The sequence below is a fragment of the Neolamprologus multifasciatus genome, chromosome 15 (assembly GCF_963576455.1).
Source record: "Neolamprologus multifasciatus chromosome 15, fNeoMul1.2, whole genome shotgun sequence".
Taxonomy (NCBI): domain Eukaryota; kingdom Metazoa; phylum Chordata; class Actinopteri; order Cichliformes; family Cichlidae; genus Neolamprologus; species Neolamprologus multifasciatus.
Window position 1 is genome coordinate 26,005,163 of NC_140453.1, and position 15,597 is coordinate 26,020,759.

Genomic DNA, 15,597 nt, shown 5'->3' on the forward strand with positions numbered 1-15,597 from the left:
CAACACATTTAATAACCCCTTTGAAAATGTAATTGTGCTGATTTTCTGATTGTCAGCAAACTCAGAGTGCTTATGATCCTGCAGCCATGAATACATCTTGTATTCTATTGAGCAAAGGCAATATATGTGTACACACACACACACACCAACCCATCTATATATAATGAAAAAGTTTTTTAATTTAGTTTTTATAAAACTTCTGCTATGCTGAGATGATCCTGCTCTTTTTCCACACAGAGAGAATCCTACTGAGCACGTGCAGATCAAATTTCAGCCCTCTAGCTTGTTTATCTGAAACAGCCATTAAAAAAGTGGTTAAAAAGTGACTTTTTGAGAGTAAAATGTCCTGGTATCTCTATCTTATGTTCCCTTCTGCTCCCCCTACAGTTTTGGTGTTTAGGACATGGAACTGGTTTTCCAATTTTCTATTGTGTGCTCTTCTGCTGCTGTAGCCCATCTGCTGTAAGTGTGTGTTCAGGCATGCTCTTCTGCATACCTTGGTTGTAGCGTGTAGTTATTTTACTTACTGTTGCCTACTGTTGCCTTCCTGTCAGCTCACAGCTGTCTGCCCATTCTCTTCTGACCTCTGACATCATCAAGGCTTTGTGTTAGGGAGAACTGCTGCTTGCTGTATGTACTCAGTGCATTTAGGAATGTAGACATGGTCAAGATCATGTCTAAGTCCATAATCCCCTATGTGTTTTCTCTGACACTGACTGGGTTTCTTTCCACAGGTGAGGCTGGTCGGATGTCTTTGGGGTTTTTTTGTAATCTGTAGTTGTGAGCTTGTGACAGAGTCCTTAGATCAATCGCTCAGACACCAGGACTGAGTAAGAGACTGAGCAGCTTCTTTTCTCAAAATATTTCTTCCACACATGAAGGTGGAAAGGGTATGAAGTGAGCTCAGCAGGTGAGTCTTTCCAGAGAAGGCTGTTTCATGATGCTGATTGGCTGTTTGCTGTTTGTTGGTATAAAACATGAAGAGAAAAAAGAATTTCTTATTGTTTAGGAACAATAACTTTACAGTGATTCATTTACTTTTAAGTGTTCGAACCATCAGGTAACACTGAAGACCAGTGTTGGGAAGGTTATTTTTAAAATGTATTCCACTACAGATTACAAAATACATGCCCCAAAATGTATTTTGTAATGTATTCCGTTACGTTACTCAATAAGAGTAATGTATTCTGAATACATTGGATTACTTAATATATTATCATGCTTTTTTACAACTACATGAATGTACTATTGCTGTGTGATTTATTACTATTACTGAAGGCTACTCGCCATACCATTACCAACTAGAGTTTTAAATCTTAATATAAAATGAGTAACAGTAGGGTGGACATTAGGTAAGGTTGTATAGAAAACTATTCCGCGTGTATATAAAACAGGTCTGCGGCTCCAAAACGTAGTAAAGGGACCGCTGGCTAAAACGTCTGGTTCCGTGTCGGGCTCGTAACTTAACTTGCTTTACTTTGTTGTCTGGGTCAACTTTGCTAGCGAGAGACAGAGAGAGGCGTTGAAAGGCTGCTCCAACTGAACTCATTGTTGCTGAGGAAAACACGAAAAAAGTGTACAGCCGACTCTTAATAGCTTACTTACAACTGGGCTCATCAGGCACTCTTTTTGGCTGCAGTGGTTATTATTATATTTACATGCTTCCATCTCCCGTTTCTGCTCGGTGACAACTTGTACTTTTCGACTCTCCTTTTTCTCCCTCCCTCGCTCACAGACACATAGCGGGTATGGCAGTCCATTCTTCCTGCAGCACGGACTATACTGCCCATGAGGCTACATTCTTTAGGGCAATGCCTGTAACACTCTGTCTATTGCCTTCATATTAAATAAATAAAAATATTTATTCACGTCATTATGAGACGCTAGATTGAGACACAGCCATTTGAGCCTCTTAATGCGTGTTTTGTTTGGGTTTCCACCGGCATGGAATTATCATAAATAGAGAGGGCATAGCCTAACATATGAAACAGGAAAAGATCTTTTCCTGTTCCTGACCACCGTGTTATCCCTTTATTTCAACAAAGTAATTGTATTCTGAATACCACCTTTTTAAACTGTACAGTTACTCATATTTTGTATTTTAAATACGTAACGGCGGTACATGTATTCTGTTACTCCCCAACACTGCTGAAGACCGACTGAAGGCACACAGGAGAAGATGTTTGGATTCTGTTTTCAGACAAAATATTATAGATGTTTAAATCCATGTGATGTGTGTGTGTGTGTGAACTAATATATGTGGTGATATTAATGTTGCTGTGTCTGTGTAAAGGTGTGGCTTCTGCTATGGATCAGTGTGAGCACAGAGAGGAGGGAGTCCCTCCCTCTAAATCCACTCCGTGTGGGGAACATGACAGCAAGACCAAAGCTCTGAGGTGAGAGGACCGTCTCTAGCTGTCAGGACCCTTCTCCAGGTCACAGTCACCTGTGTTTGTCATGATCAGAGACACAGAAATCAAACGAACCAACTGTTTAACTCTCTGACATGTGAACTCTCTGCAGTCACTACATCTGTGTGGTCATCACCTTTTCTTAATGCAACAACCTCAGTTAAAAAACAAAAATAAGTCAGAGTTTTAAATCTTGAGAGAGACAAACATCAAATTGCTGCCAGTACACAAACTTATTTCTGCTGCTGTGTTCCTGTGTTTAGTCTCACAAAACACCATAATCTGTTTTTTACCGTGTCATCTACTTACACACCAGGTAGAAAATACACAATGGATTGGTTGCTATAAATTGGTTCTACAGTTTTTTGGGGGGGGGGGGGGGGGGGTTGTGTTTTTCAGTTGGTTACTGGAAATTGTTGCAGCTGCTTTGAATCCAAACTCACTGTGCTACTGTGCTCACTATGCAGTCCCTGTTTTTTTTTTCTATCAGAAAACACAAGCCCCTCCTTCATCCACCGGTGTAGTAGATAGAGTAATCAATCTATGATTCAACCCATTATATTCAAAGATGAAGACAAACATGCACATTCTTCACTTACAAAATTTTAATTGATTTTTGTTCAGTGATGACAATAAATAACATGTTAAAGAAAATAATTACAGTTATTCAGAGGCTCAATGAGGCTCCACGAATTTTAACAAGAGAATTAAACAGAGCGAGTGATTTAGTGAGTCTGCAAATCATTCTAGAGTTTAAACCCTGTGATAATAAGACAAGGTTGTCTTGATGTTACATGTGATTGATGCACAAACCCTTTTAGACCCTCTTCACTCTGTTAATGTTGGAAAGAGGCAGCTGTTCCATAACATATGACAAATGGTACCATCAACCAAACAGGAGACAGAAGCAGACACTTTTGAGGAATTTTGTTGTTGAGTATTGTTGGAAAGTTGTTTTTGTGCATTGCACCAGAAAAACTGCAAACAAAATGGCTGCCAGAGTTTACCCAGACTCCCAGTGCAGCTTCACACCAAAAAGATCAGCTGATATGATTTTTTCATTGTGACAACGTCACAACAAATGCAGAGTAACAGTTTACTTATAGCATTTATTGACAGACCCTTGTCCAACCCCTTTGCCTTGGTGTCAAAGAAGGATGTGTGCATGCCCCAACATTTTTCAGCATTTTTCTTTTCCTTACTTTTAAATCATGTGTTTAAAGACAGCACTGAAGGAATCTGCTTAGTTTGAAGGAAAGACCAAAGTTCTATGTTTGGCATACCATGTAAAGACAAGGTCACCAACACAGAGATACTTGCCAGAACAGGACTACCAGCCATCTACACCATCCTCAAACAAAGACGAGTGTGCTGAGTTAGCCATGTCATAAGAACGGATTATGGACACATCCCAAAGACCTTTTGTACGGAGAACTGAAAATTGCTCTGTGTGTAAAAGAGACATGAAGAACACTGGTATGGAAGGCCAAAGGTGAACAAGTTATTTAACAAAATGAGGAGACATGTGACAAAGACCTAGAGGGGTGATTGGGAGGAACGGACTTCCTGATATGAAAAATAATTAAATGATCATCCCTGCAGCCACATAAGTTAAATACTCAGGTGAGGAGAGAAACAGCTGACACCTGAGCTGGATTAGGTGGCGGGTAGGATCCTGGACAGAGCTGGTATAGCCAAACATACAGAGTGCACAGGGATGTTCAGTTCCCACCTCTGGCAGAAATTCAGTACTATTCCAATTTTCTGACTGAGTGGACCATGTTCTGCACCTCCAATACAAAGGAGCTTTTCCAGTTCAATTCAGTGCCAAACACACACAACAAGATATGAGGTAAAAATTCTACAACACAGAAAAAACACCAGCAATTAGAGGAGCCCCAATGAGCAAGCACTTGGTGACAGTGGGAAGGAAAAACTCCCTTTGAAAAGGAAGAAACCTCTAGCAGAATCAGGCTCAGGGAGGGATGGCCATCTGAGGAAGACGGGAGTAAAATCTATTTGAGCTTACAGTGGAAATCAGTTGGGGACCTATTCTTAGGTACTGAACCTTAAGGTTCCCCCAAATATCAAACCCCACTCCGAATCATAGTTTGTAGCTATGAACAGCTTAATCAATAAAGTTTTAAAATCATTCTATAAAACAAGTAGTCCCGGAGAACCAAAGATTTTGTGCTAACGAGAGTCGAGTGAATTATTTTTAATTCTTAACAGACCTGTACACATGCAATATTATCTGTTTCATTAGAATACCAACATTTGCTGTGAATACCTTAAATAACACACGCATGGTATTCTTTATTTTCTCATTTCAGAATCAATAAGGAGACACTGTTGTCTACTTCACTGAGCTGTGTGTCAATGAAGAGTGACCGATCTATGATTCAACCAATAACCTTTTCAAACAGAGAGCGGTCTTTTGTTACAGGGTGAGAACTGAAACTGTTGATTGTGTTTCTTCTTTAAAAACGTCATGTCCAACAGCAAGACCAGGACTTGCATTAGTGATCACTTTGTGTTCATACCAAGACTCATCATTACAAAAAGCAACACCTTTAACAAACTGCACATATGCTAACATTGAGCGTTTTTGCAGTGTTTTGCAGAGCTCAGAGACTCTCAGTGGTCAGTCTGATCTGGACTCCATATTTACGGTGAGAAGATTCAAGAGTCAACAGTTTAATATCACATCAATGAGGAAAAAGTAATTTAGTTTCCATCTCTCCTTAAACATGAGACTCAGTGAGAGAATTACTAGATTAATTTAGTTAAAAACATTATGAAGGTTATAATGTGGAATATATGGTCCTAATTTTGTCAAAACCGTAATAGATGAAACCGGAAATGACTGAAAATAAGTTTAAAGTTCTAAGTTCTATCCTTTTTCCAGACGCTGGAGGACAAAATGTTCAGTTTTTTAAAGAATGAGCTGAAGAAGATGAGGAAGGTCGTGCTTTCAGACTATCCAGAATGGTTAGAGTGTCAGAGGGAGGATGAGGAGGTGCTGGAGGCTGAGGATGAAGAACAGAGGAGGAGCAGTAGAGAGTCATTTTTGAAGATCACGCTGCGATTCCTTAGGAAAATGAAGCAGGAGAAGCTGGCTGAGTGTCTGCAGAGCAGTAAGAGGATTTGAACACATGCACAGCATTTCCTCAAGTTTGTCTACAACCCCAGCTGTTCTATGCCCCACAGTCTGAGAAACACTCTGTTGGATCTATAAATTTTTCTTTATCGAAACATAAATGATGTGCGCCATGATTAACACAACACCCTGGTGCATGATAGAGATATAAACATTTATGCATCTTTTGTTTTTATGTTTCCATTTGTTTATCTATAACTTTTGTGGTCAGACATACTACATTATAGATGGTTGATTACATCAGGAAAGCCCATAAATCAATGGCTAAAGTAGGTGATAGGCAGAGGGTAGGTGAATTACAGAGAGCTGAGGGAATCCAAGGTAATCCTGTCAGTTCTTAAATAAAGGAAACACCATGGCAAATATTCTAATCAATTCTAGTGTTTGTTTGTTTTTTAATTATTAATTTAGGAACTCGTGCTGCAAAGTGCCAAAACAACCTGAAGTCTAATCTGAAAAAGAAGTTCAAGTGTGTGTTTGAGGGGATTGCTAAAGCAGGAAGCTCAACCCTTCTGAATCAGATCTACACAGAGCTGTACATCACAGAGGGAGGGACTGCAGGAGTCAATGATGAACATGAGATCAGACAGATTGAAACTGTATCCAGGAAACTGAACAGACCAGAAACTGCAATCAGACAAGAAGATATATTTAAAGCCTCACCTGGAAGAGATGAACCAAACAGAACAGTGCTGACAAAGGGAGTGGCTGGCATTGGGAAAACAGTCTTAACACAGAAGTTCACTCTGGACTGGGCTGAAGACAAAGCCAACCAGGACATCCAGTTCATGTTTCCATTCACTTTCAGAGAGCTGAATGTGCTGAAAGAGAAAAAGTTCAGCTTGGTGGAACTTGTTCATCACTTCTTTACTGAAATCAAAGAAGCAGGAATCTGCAGCTTTGAAGACTTCCAGGTTGTGTTCATCTTTGATGGTCTGGATGAGTGTCGACTTCCTCTGGACTTCCACAAAACCGAGACCCTGACTAATGTTACAGAGTCCACCTCAGTGGATGTGCTGCTGATAAACCTCATCAGGGGAAAACTTGTTCCCTCTGCTCGCCTCTGGATAACCACAAGACCTGCAGCAGCCAATCAGCTCCCTCCTTCATGTGTTGGCATGGTGACAGAGGTCAGAGGATTCAGTGACCCGCAGAAGGAGGACTACTTCAGAAAGAGATTCAAAGAAAAGGAGCAGGCCAACAGGATTATCTCCCACATCAAGAAATCACGAAGCCTCCACATCATGTGCCACATCCCGGTCTTTTGCTGGATCACTGCTACAGTTCTGGAAGATGTGCTGAAAACTAGAGAGGGGGGACAGCTGCCCAAGACTCTCACTGAGATGTACATCCACTTCCTGGTGGTTCAGGCCAAAATGAAGAAGGTCAAGTATGATGGAGGAACTGAGATAGATCAGCACTGGAGTCCAGAGAGCAGGAAGATGATCGAGTGTCTGGGAAAACTGGCTTTTGATCAGCTGCAGAAAGGAAACCTGATCTTCTATGAATCAGACCTGACAGATTTTGAAGTAGTTATCAAGGATGCCTCAGTGTACTCAGGAGTGTTCACACAGATCTTTAAAGAGGAGAGTGGAATTTACCAGAACAAGGTATTCTGCTTCATCCATCTGAGTATTCAGGAGTTTCTGGCTGCTCTTCATGTCCATCTGACCTTCAGCAACTCTGAAGTCAACCTGCTGGAGAAACGGCAAAAAAAAGATCAGCATTCTTTAAAACATCTCCACCAGAGTGCCGTGGACAAGGCCTTAGAGAGTTCAAATGGTCATCTGGACTTGCTCCTCCGCTTCCTCCTTGGGCTTTCACTGCAGTCTAATCAGACTCTCCTAAAAGGTCTACTGACACAGACAGGAAGTAGTTCAAATACTGATGTGGAAACAGTCCAGTACATCAAGAAGAAGATCAGTGATAATCAGTCTGCAGAGAAAAGCATCAATCTGTTTCACTGTCTGAATGAACTGAATGATCGTTCTCTAGTGGAGGAGATCCAACAGTCTCTGACTTCGGGAAGTCTCTCTACAGATAAACTGTCTCCTGCTCAGTGGTCAGCTCTGGTCTTCATCTTATTGTCATCAAAGGAAGATCTTGATTCATTTGAACTGAAGAAATACTCTGCTACTGAGGATGCTCTTCTGAGGCTTCTGCCAGTGGTCAAAGCCTCCAAGAAAGCTCTGTAAGTCGATTTTTGAACCATTATATTTGTTTTTACATTCTTGATTGTTATCTTCATTGATATTTTTTTCTCTCAGGCTGAGCTGTTGTAACTTGTCGTGGAGAAGCTGCAAAGCTCTTTCATCAGTTCTCAGCTCCGAGTCTTCTAGTCTGAGAGAGCTGGACCTGAGTAACAATGACCTGCAAGATTCTGGTGTGAAGCTGCTGTCTGATGGACTAAAAAGTGTACACTGTAAACTTGAAACTCTAAGGTAATGATTCAGTGTGTGTGTGTGTGTGTGTGTGCGTGTGTGAGCGAGAGAGGGAGAGAGAGAGATTTACGTATTATTTTAAATTGCAATATTATTATTTATGCATGCTCATCTTGGACTTTTTTCTTCTTTCAAAACTTTAGTCTCTCAGGTTGTCTGATCACAAAAGATGGAGGTGAATCTTTGGTCTTGGCTTTGAGGTCTAACCCCTCCCATCTGAGAAATCTTGATTTGAGCTACAATCATCCAGGAGACTTTCATGTGGAGGAGCTTTCTAAGGGAGTGAAGAATACTCAGTGGAGACTGGACAATCTAAGGTATGAACAAGAGTTCACATGGTGTTGGTTTATCTAACTTGTTTTGGGTTTTTTTTTAGCCTTTTTGCTTTTTGCTTTTTTCTGTTCATGGGAAAGGTATAAAGCGATTCTATGTAAAGAAATGTGCAGACCCCAGAGGAGTCATGGAACAAGTCCTGACTGTTGTTTGTGCTTATATACCGAACAACAGAGGATGCCCTATCAGGGAACTCTATGGTCCTATTGGTGTACCGGTAATGTTTGAGGCCCTGGTCTGCAAAACCTTAAATTCTCACCTTTGACAGAGCTTTGAAAGCCTTCCGAAAGATAAACAGGGCATACTAAGTCCAAAAGGACCATGTCATAGAACTCCTTGGCTGAGGAGTCTGTATAAAGCTGTGGCCTCATGGTGGTTGGCATGTGTCATAATATTAATTTCAAAATCAGATGGTGGACACTAAAAGTGACCAGAGCCATCAAACTGAATAAGTCCTTAGTTATCCCGCTGGACTCCTGAGACAACTTACAGGTACTGCAGCCCAAGAAGACTGTGGTTCTTACAGTAGCTGTGCAAAAACTCACCTTTAGACTGAGTTTGATGGTGGGTGGCATAGAACTTAAGATTCTTCTCAAAGCATTTCTGGAAAACCTTCAGTCAACTTCTAGTTACTCGAAGTTACTAGTAACTACAAGTAAGTAGAAGTTACCTAAAGCGGCAGCGCCCAGATTACTTACGTAGACAGCTACTTCGGTGCAACTGATATAAGGTGCGGTAAGCTGAAGGCAGCTTCAACCAACTGTTTGTTGAAAAATAGTAATGCGACTGCACTGCATTTTCTTGTTAGTAACGGTAACGGTATTGTAACGATAAAAATAGTAATTAGTTAGATTTCTCATTGCTGAAAAAAGTAACGCTGTTACTTATAATGCCGTTATTCTCATCACTGGTTGTTTCTGACTTCAGTTGAGGATATAGTCAGCCAGTGGATCCAATACTTTAGGCACCTCCTCAATTCTTCCAATATCCATCCTTAGAGAAAGCAGTGTCTAGGAATTAAAGGGGACAACTTAGGCATCACTAGGCTGAGTTCACTAATGGTCTTAAATAAGTCCTTGGTGGCAGGGAATTTTTGGTCGATGAGATTTCCCCTTATGTTTCTTAAGGTTCTGGATGTGGTGGGGCTGTCGTGGTTGACACATCTTTGTAATGTTGTTTGTCTGGGGTAGATCATCGGGGTTGGCAGGGTCAGGTGATGGTTCCTGTCTTTAAGAAGGGGAACTGAAGGCAGTGTTCCAATTATAGAGGTATCCCACTACTCAGCCTCACTAAGATCTGTCCAAGAGTACTGGAGAGGAGACTCTGTTCTGCTCTGTTTTGAAGACACAGCAGGGCATGAAAGCAAAAGTATCGATTTACCGGCCGATCTTTGTTTGCATCCACCCCTATGGCTACCAGATCCAGATCACGACTGAAAGAATGAGACTGCAGATACTAACGGTGGACATGAGTTTCCTCCAAGGGGTGGCTGGGTTCTTCTTTAGCTCTTTAGTTTCTTTAGCTTTCGGTTGTGAATGGGACTGACAAACACACACAGGTTTTTAAGAATACACTTTTACCCTTTTTTAGCTTCATGAAAGCATGACCCATAGCAGTCTCTGCTGAGAAGAGAATATATTTAAAACTGGCTGTGTTTCAGCATGTTTCTATATCAATCAGGAATTGGTGCTTCATGTTGAATAGCAGTACGTACTCATTATAGATAAAACTCATTATGTTTTTCTCCCTCCAGAGTGAACCATTGTGGAGAGCAGTGGCTAAAAACTGCACTACTGAAGTGTAAGTCTCAGAAATGATAACAAAATGTTTATGTCAAACCTTCAAAACTACAGCTTCACAGTGGCTACAGGCATCTTTTATATACAGTCTTGTATATATTCATTCAGAAAGTATCATCATTAAACTTTCTATGACTGAGCAACATATCAGCAAGTAAAGAAAGAATAAAGCATCAAATATGTCAGATTATCAACTGCAGCTCCATCTTTTTCTTTCCAGATTCATGTGAACTCACAGTGGACACCAACACAGTGAACAGAAACCTCAGACTATCTGACAACAACAGGAAGGTGACACGTGTGAAACAGGACCATCCATATCCTGATCATCCAGACAGATTTGACTGCTGGCCTCAGCTCCTGTGTAGAAATGGTCTGACTGGTCGCTGTTACTGGGAGTTGGAGTGGGAAGGAGAAGTTTATATAGCAGTGAGTTACAGAAGAATCCAAAGGAAAAAAAAGAGTGATGAGTGTTGGTTTGGAGGAAATGATCAGTCCTGGAGTCTGAGCTGCTCTGATGGTGGTTACTCTGTGTGGCACAATAACAGAGAAACATTCATCTCCTCCCACTCCTCCTCATCCTCGGTCTCTGACAGAGTAGCAGTGTATGTGGACTGTCCTGCTGGCACTCTGTCCTTCTACAGAGTCTCCTCTGACACTCTGATCCACCTCCACACCTTCAACATCACATTGACTGAATCTCTGTATGCTGGGTTTGGATTTGGGTTCTGGTCATCTGAATCTTTACTTTCTCTGTGTTCTTAGTGTACCTTTAATCTCATCACTGAGACAGGACACACAAAGGGACATCTTTTCATAAATGTAACCAAGTGGATTTAGAGCCTAAAGCTGACCAGCGAGTGAAGTAAAAGTGGTGAAAAGTGAAACATGTTAGAAAGAGAAGATGGCCTTAACAGGGTGTGAACTAGTGAAAAACATGATGCATTTAAGGTTATCCTGTTTGGTTTTTATTTAAGAAGAGAATTTGTTCCACTGTGCGATGGCCGAGTCTCTTTGTTTGCTTGGAGATAATTTCTCCTGCTTAGAGAAAATCCTCTCACACGAAACAGAAGAGGTTGCAGTGCATAGAAACTGCAATGCAAGTTGGTAGGGATGCAGGTATACGATCTTCCTGGGTCCCACAAACGATCACAGAAAAAGAGTAAACAAAGTAAATTGCTGCACATTTTGTAGAATAACATTTTAAGATTATTTTAACAATGAATTTCTTTAATGATATGTATATTATGAAAAGCAGATGTTTTTTAAGACATTTTAAGTTTTTCAAATTTTAGATAAAATAAATACACCCAAAACAAAGGCAAGCAACAAGAACAGAAAGCTGGCAAACCCACCTGATTGACCAAAATCAACTCAAATTACTCCCACATGACAGAACCTCCTCTCTTCCTCAGTGGTTTGCTATTTCTCACAATCAAAACACTCCACAAATGCTGCGAATGACAAATCACTTTCCTATAAACCACTGACTCAGATACTGAAGCAGTTAAATGAAGCTTCAGACGTCATTGATCATGTGACTCTGGCCAAAAGAATCAAGCCTCGACACAGTGCTTCTGAAGCAGTGTGTTGGTTTCTTTTGACACACCTGCCAGAGTGTCAGCTTCAAGCGGGTGCCCAGTGCCCAGGCTGATAAACCAGAGATTAGGCAACAAATGGACCTTTGTTTTGTTTTCTGGAGAAATTATGTGTTAATTACACCCACACAGGCTCAACCCATCTTCTGGAATGACGATTGCAGTCTTGAAGCTGATCATCGTGCACACTCACATGGATTCATCTTCTTTGATCCACTGAATCAAAGTGGAGGCTCTGCTCTTTGAGTATGGGTGAACATACTCAGAGCTCACAGAGCTAACTCTGATCAGAGGGGCGTACATCGATTTTGGTGATGTAGAAAATGCACTAATGGTCAAAGGAGCTTGCAAAGAAAAGCGCCTGGACTTCTTTAAGTTGCTTGAAGACGTTTCACCTCTCATCCGAGAAACTTCTTCAGTTCTAAGGTCAAATGGTGAGGAGTCCCAGATTTAAACCTATTGGGAGTATCCCCCCAAAGAGGGACAAAAGGACCCCCTGATGATCCTCTAATCGCCTGAGCCGAGGTGTGAAAATGGGTGTGGGTCCCAATCAGCCAGGGTTTCGGGTGAGCTCGAAAGAAGTCCAGACACTTTTCTTTGCAAGCTCCTTTGACTACGATGACCTGGATGACGAAGAACCTTCACAGACAAAATGCACTGTTTTTATTAGTGCTGTCAGCATTAATCAACGCGCTAACGTGTTGACGCCGGTCAGCCCCACGAATGGGACGATCCGTGATAACTCGTTAACAGAGATTTGCCACGTTAATGCAGTTATGGCGTTAACGTCATTAACAAGATTAACGCTAGTTTTTATGCTTGCTTCTAATACCACTAAGTCTGTTTTACACAGATGGATTCATTGGGAACTGAATAGATAAGAAAATTGATCATGGTCAATTTTCTGTGGGTATACAGAGACTAACCAATTTTAAATACATCACATTTAATATTTCAGAACTCTAATGTTGCTGTAATGTTAGAAATAAACAGCACCACAGATCTTGAGTACCGATTCCTCTGATCATGTATCTGGTCCTTTTTTTTTCATCCTGTCTGTAAGCTTTTGCATGGGAAAGGTGGAGAAAATATAATAAAATACAAATAGAAATGCACAATGTATTGACAACTGCTGCACCTGTAAGAAAAACAAAGAAACATACTCAGATTGTGTAAAACCTCCCTTCTGGACAAGGCCCAGAAGGATTCTAAGTTCCACTGTAAGCTTGTCTTACTGTCTGTTAATGTTCCACAACAGCAGGTTCAAAGTTCAGTGGCATGTGGTTATTGTATGACCTTAAATAATAAAAACTGTGGAGAACTGAATGTGGAGATTAGATTGAATCTGCAGACCAGCAAGCTCCTGTTTAGTCTTGCTTTTAGTTGCTTTACATTAGAAGTGGTTGATTAAGATTAATTTCACACAGATTATTTCTTCCATCAAACAGTAACGCAAACTGCTTCCTGCCTCTTCACTGTCAGCAGGTATGTCCAAAAAGCGTCCAAGTCTTTGTAGGATTTTGTTGTATGTTGCTGCAGAGGTGTGTTCATGGGCATTTTTGTCTGTTCATGCATTTTCATTCATGTGACCATCTCAGGATGCTCTCTGTTAGAAAATCGTTATGCTAACGGAAGTTCAAGCTGGTCTGCAAGAACTGATATTCAGATGGCTAAATGACCTTTTCACTGGTTTATGTTGGGCTATCACAACCCATCAGTCTATTTCATTTGTTTTAAAAAGCTTTCAGTTCAAAACTGTCTTCTACAACACGTCCAAATGTCAACCCTTATGATTATTTTTGGAAAATGTTTTTTTCAGAGTGGGGACCTTCACATTACAACCACCTCTGTGATGGAGAGATATTTTGTTTCCAGCCATGAGTTTCATTAATTGGTCTTGAGTACTGGGGGGACTCATCAAAAGGTTTATTGGTAGTATTATGATCAACCTCACTCCAGATAAAAAAAAAAACCATGAGACTTGTTACTTGTTTTTTGTTCTGTTTCTATCATTTACATAATCCTTAATAAGTCAAATTTGACTTTGACACAACAGGAAGCTTCAGTAACCAAATGGCATGCAGAAATTTGAAACAAACAAACAACACAACTTTTTACCTATAAATAAATGTCCTTTGATGTAATGACATTTACAGTTTTTACAACAAACAGAATGCTATCACACCGATCAGCAGCTGTAATTCATATCATACAAAATCAAAGTTAAAGGTTTTATTTTTCTGAGGTATAAAAAACACAAAAAGGTTCCTGATAACCTTATTGCTCAATGTGATTAAAACCCTACCGCCAAGATAAAACAACATGAAAGGAAATCAAATAAAACAGTTATTAGATGCACTAATTTTGATTTTACAAACACGATCAAACACATGCTATTTTCTGTAATGTGTTTCTTATCTTTGTTTGTTTTATGTTAAGATATTAAGATATACTGGTATTATGTTAACAAAGACCAGTTTACATTTTGAATATCAAAATGAATCCAAACTTTTTGTAATTGTTTGAATTACTGACAACAGTCAGAACAAATGTGTCCTGTGATGTTGTGTGAAGGTTTGGGATCTGCTATGGATCAGTGCAGGGAACATGAGAGTTGAACCAAACTGCAGAGGTGAGATGACCCATGAAATGGCCCATGACACATCATCTTATCTCTTCTAGTTAAGCACTCAAGTTAAATTATTATATATAATAGGAAGATCAAACACCACAAACGGGACTCGCCTGTACCCAGTTGTGTCTCCATGGAGAGCGATTGGTCCAAGGGTCCACATGTTGACTTCAAAGATGGACATCATCCTGCTGATCCAAGGTAAGAAGTCAAAGGAACTAAAACAGATTTGTTAGACAAAATGATTTCTTAACAATGTTGAAAGAAATATTGATTATTATTTATTTAATTATCTTAATAAAAGAAAAAAGTTTAGAAGAGCAAAAATTCAAAAGCGTTCAGAGTTTTTCTTCATGTGACCACTGTTTCAGGTTATTAATGAGTTTTTATTCAGGATAAACGAGTCCTTGTGTTTGCAGAAGGAGCCTGCAGCAGAGACCACACTCGCCTGTATCCAGCAGTGTGTCCATGCAGAGTGAGTGGTCCAAGGGTCCACATGTCGACTTTAAACATGAACAGAGGTCTGACCTCGGGTAAGGACTGCAAACTGAAGGTGCAGCTTTTTACAGTTTCAGAGGGGCAGAAAATGGATGGATGGATGGCTGTTTTAGCACTGCATTTAGAAATACCAGTTTCATCCACTTTATTTAACACGGTTTAAATACTTCATAGCACGCTCCAACCATTCCATGGCTTTATGTTTTTAGCAGGAGGATTTACTTACTCATTCTAACTGACAGGTACTAAGACAAGTCACATAGGATGGTGTCTAACATAAATGTGTTCCTATATTTAAAGGAAGATCCTGCAGCAGAGACCACACTCTTCTGTATTCAGCAGTGTGTCCATGAAGAGCGATCGGTCCAAGGGTCCACATGTTGACTTTAAACATGAACAGAGCCCTGATGATGCAAGGTAAGAGCGCAACAGGGTCGATTCAGGACTTATCTAAAACAGACATGACACATATTTTAGAATCAGGTTTTTATCCACATATAGATCAGAAGCAGCAGAAGAAGGATGGATGTATTGATCAGTGAGAAGACTGAATAGGTTATGTTTTATTACTGCATTTGCAAATACCAACTTTTCAGACCACTTATAACATGTCCAGTCCCATTCGATTCTTTATGCTTGCTGCAACTATTACAGCACTTTGTGTCTTTTACCACTGTATAGGAATTTCTTTCACTTAGGTATTAATCACATTATGTTATTGTATT

General features: G+C 40.2%; 1 protein-coding gene across 2 annotated transcripts; it reads left to right on the forward strand.

The window, feature by feature from the left end:
• Nucleotides 1–929: 929 nt before the first annotated feature.
• Nucleotides 930–15,522, forward strand: LOC146502232 (protein NLRC3-like). 2 transcript variants are annotated; one of them, XM_085132193.1, is made up of 12 exons: nucleotides 930–2,396; nucleotides 4,745–4,858; nucleotides 5,026–5,083; nucleotides 5,320–5,548; nucleotides 5,983–7,762; nucleotides 7,839–8,012; nucleotides 8,156–8,329; nucleotides 10,099–10,145; nucleotides 10,365–13,227; nucleotides 14,317–14,575; nucleotides 14,794–14,907; nucleotides 15,173–15,522. In XM_085132193.1, exons 1-9 carry the CDS (start codon nucleotides 2,272–2,274, stop codon nucleotides 10,907–10,909), a joined length of 3,246 nt encoding a protein of 1,081 aa, XP_084988319.1. In that variant the 5' UTR covers nucleotides 930–2,271; the 3' UTR covers nucleotides 10,910–13,227; nucleotides 14,317–14,575; nucleotides 14,794–14,907; nucleotides 15,173–15,522. The 2 variants fall into 2 exon arrangements, with proteins under 2 accessions (XP_084988319.1, XP_084988320.1); XM_085132194.1 differs by lacking the exons at nucleotides 7,839–8,012; nucleotides 8,156–8,329; nucleotides 10,099–10,145; ... (2 more) ...; nucleotides 14,794–14,907; nucleotides 15,173–15,522 and having other exon boundaries at nucleotides 5,983–7,766.
• The last annotated feature ends 75 nt before the right edge of the window (nucleotides 15,523–15,597 follow it).

What these genes read in the sequence shown, in the direction of transcription:
- LOC146502232 (XM_085132193.1), top strand. Translation starts at nt 2,272, where the DNA reads ATGTTGCTGTGTCTGTGTAAAGGTGTGGCTTCTGCTATGGATCAGTGT. An exon ending in AGCAAGACCAAAGCTCTGAG is followed by an intron (nt 2,397 to 4,744) that starts GTGAGAGGACCG and finishes TTCTCATTTCAG; the next exon opens with AATCAATAAGGAGACACTGT. An exon ending in GGCTGAGTGTCTGCAGAGCA is followed by an intron (nt 5,549 to 5,982) that starts GTAAGAGGATTT and finishes TTATTAATTTAG; the next exon opens with GAACTCGTGCTGCAAAGTGC.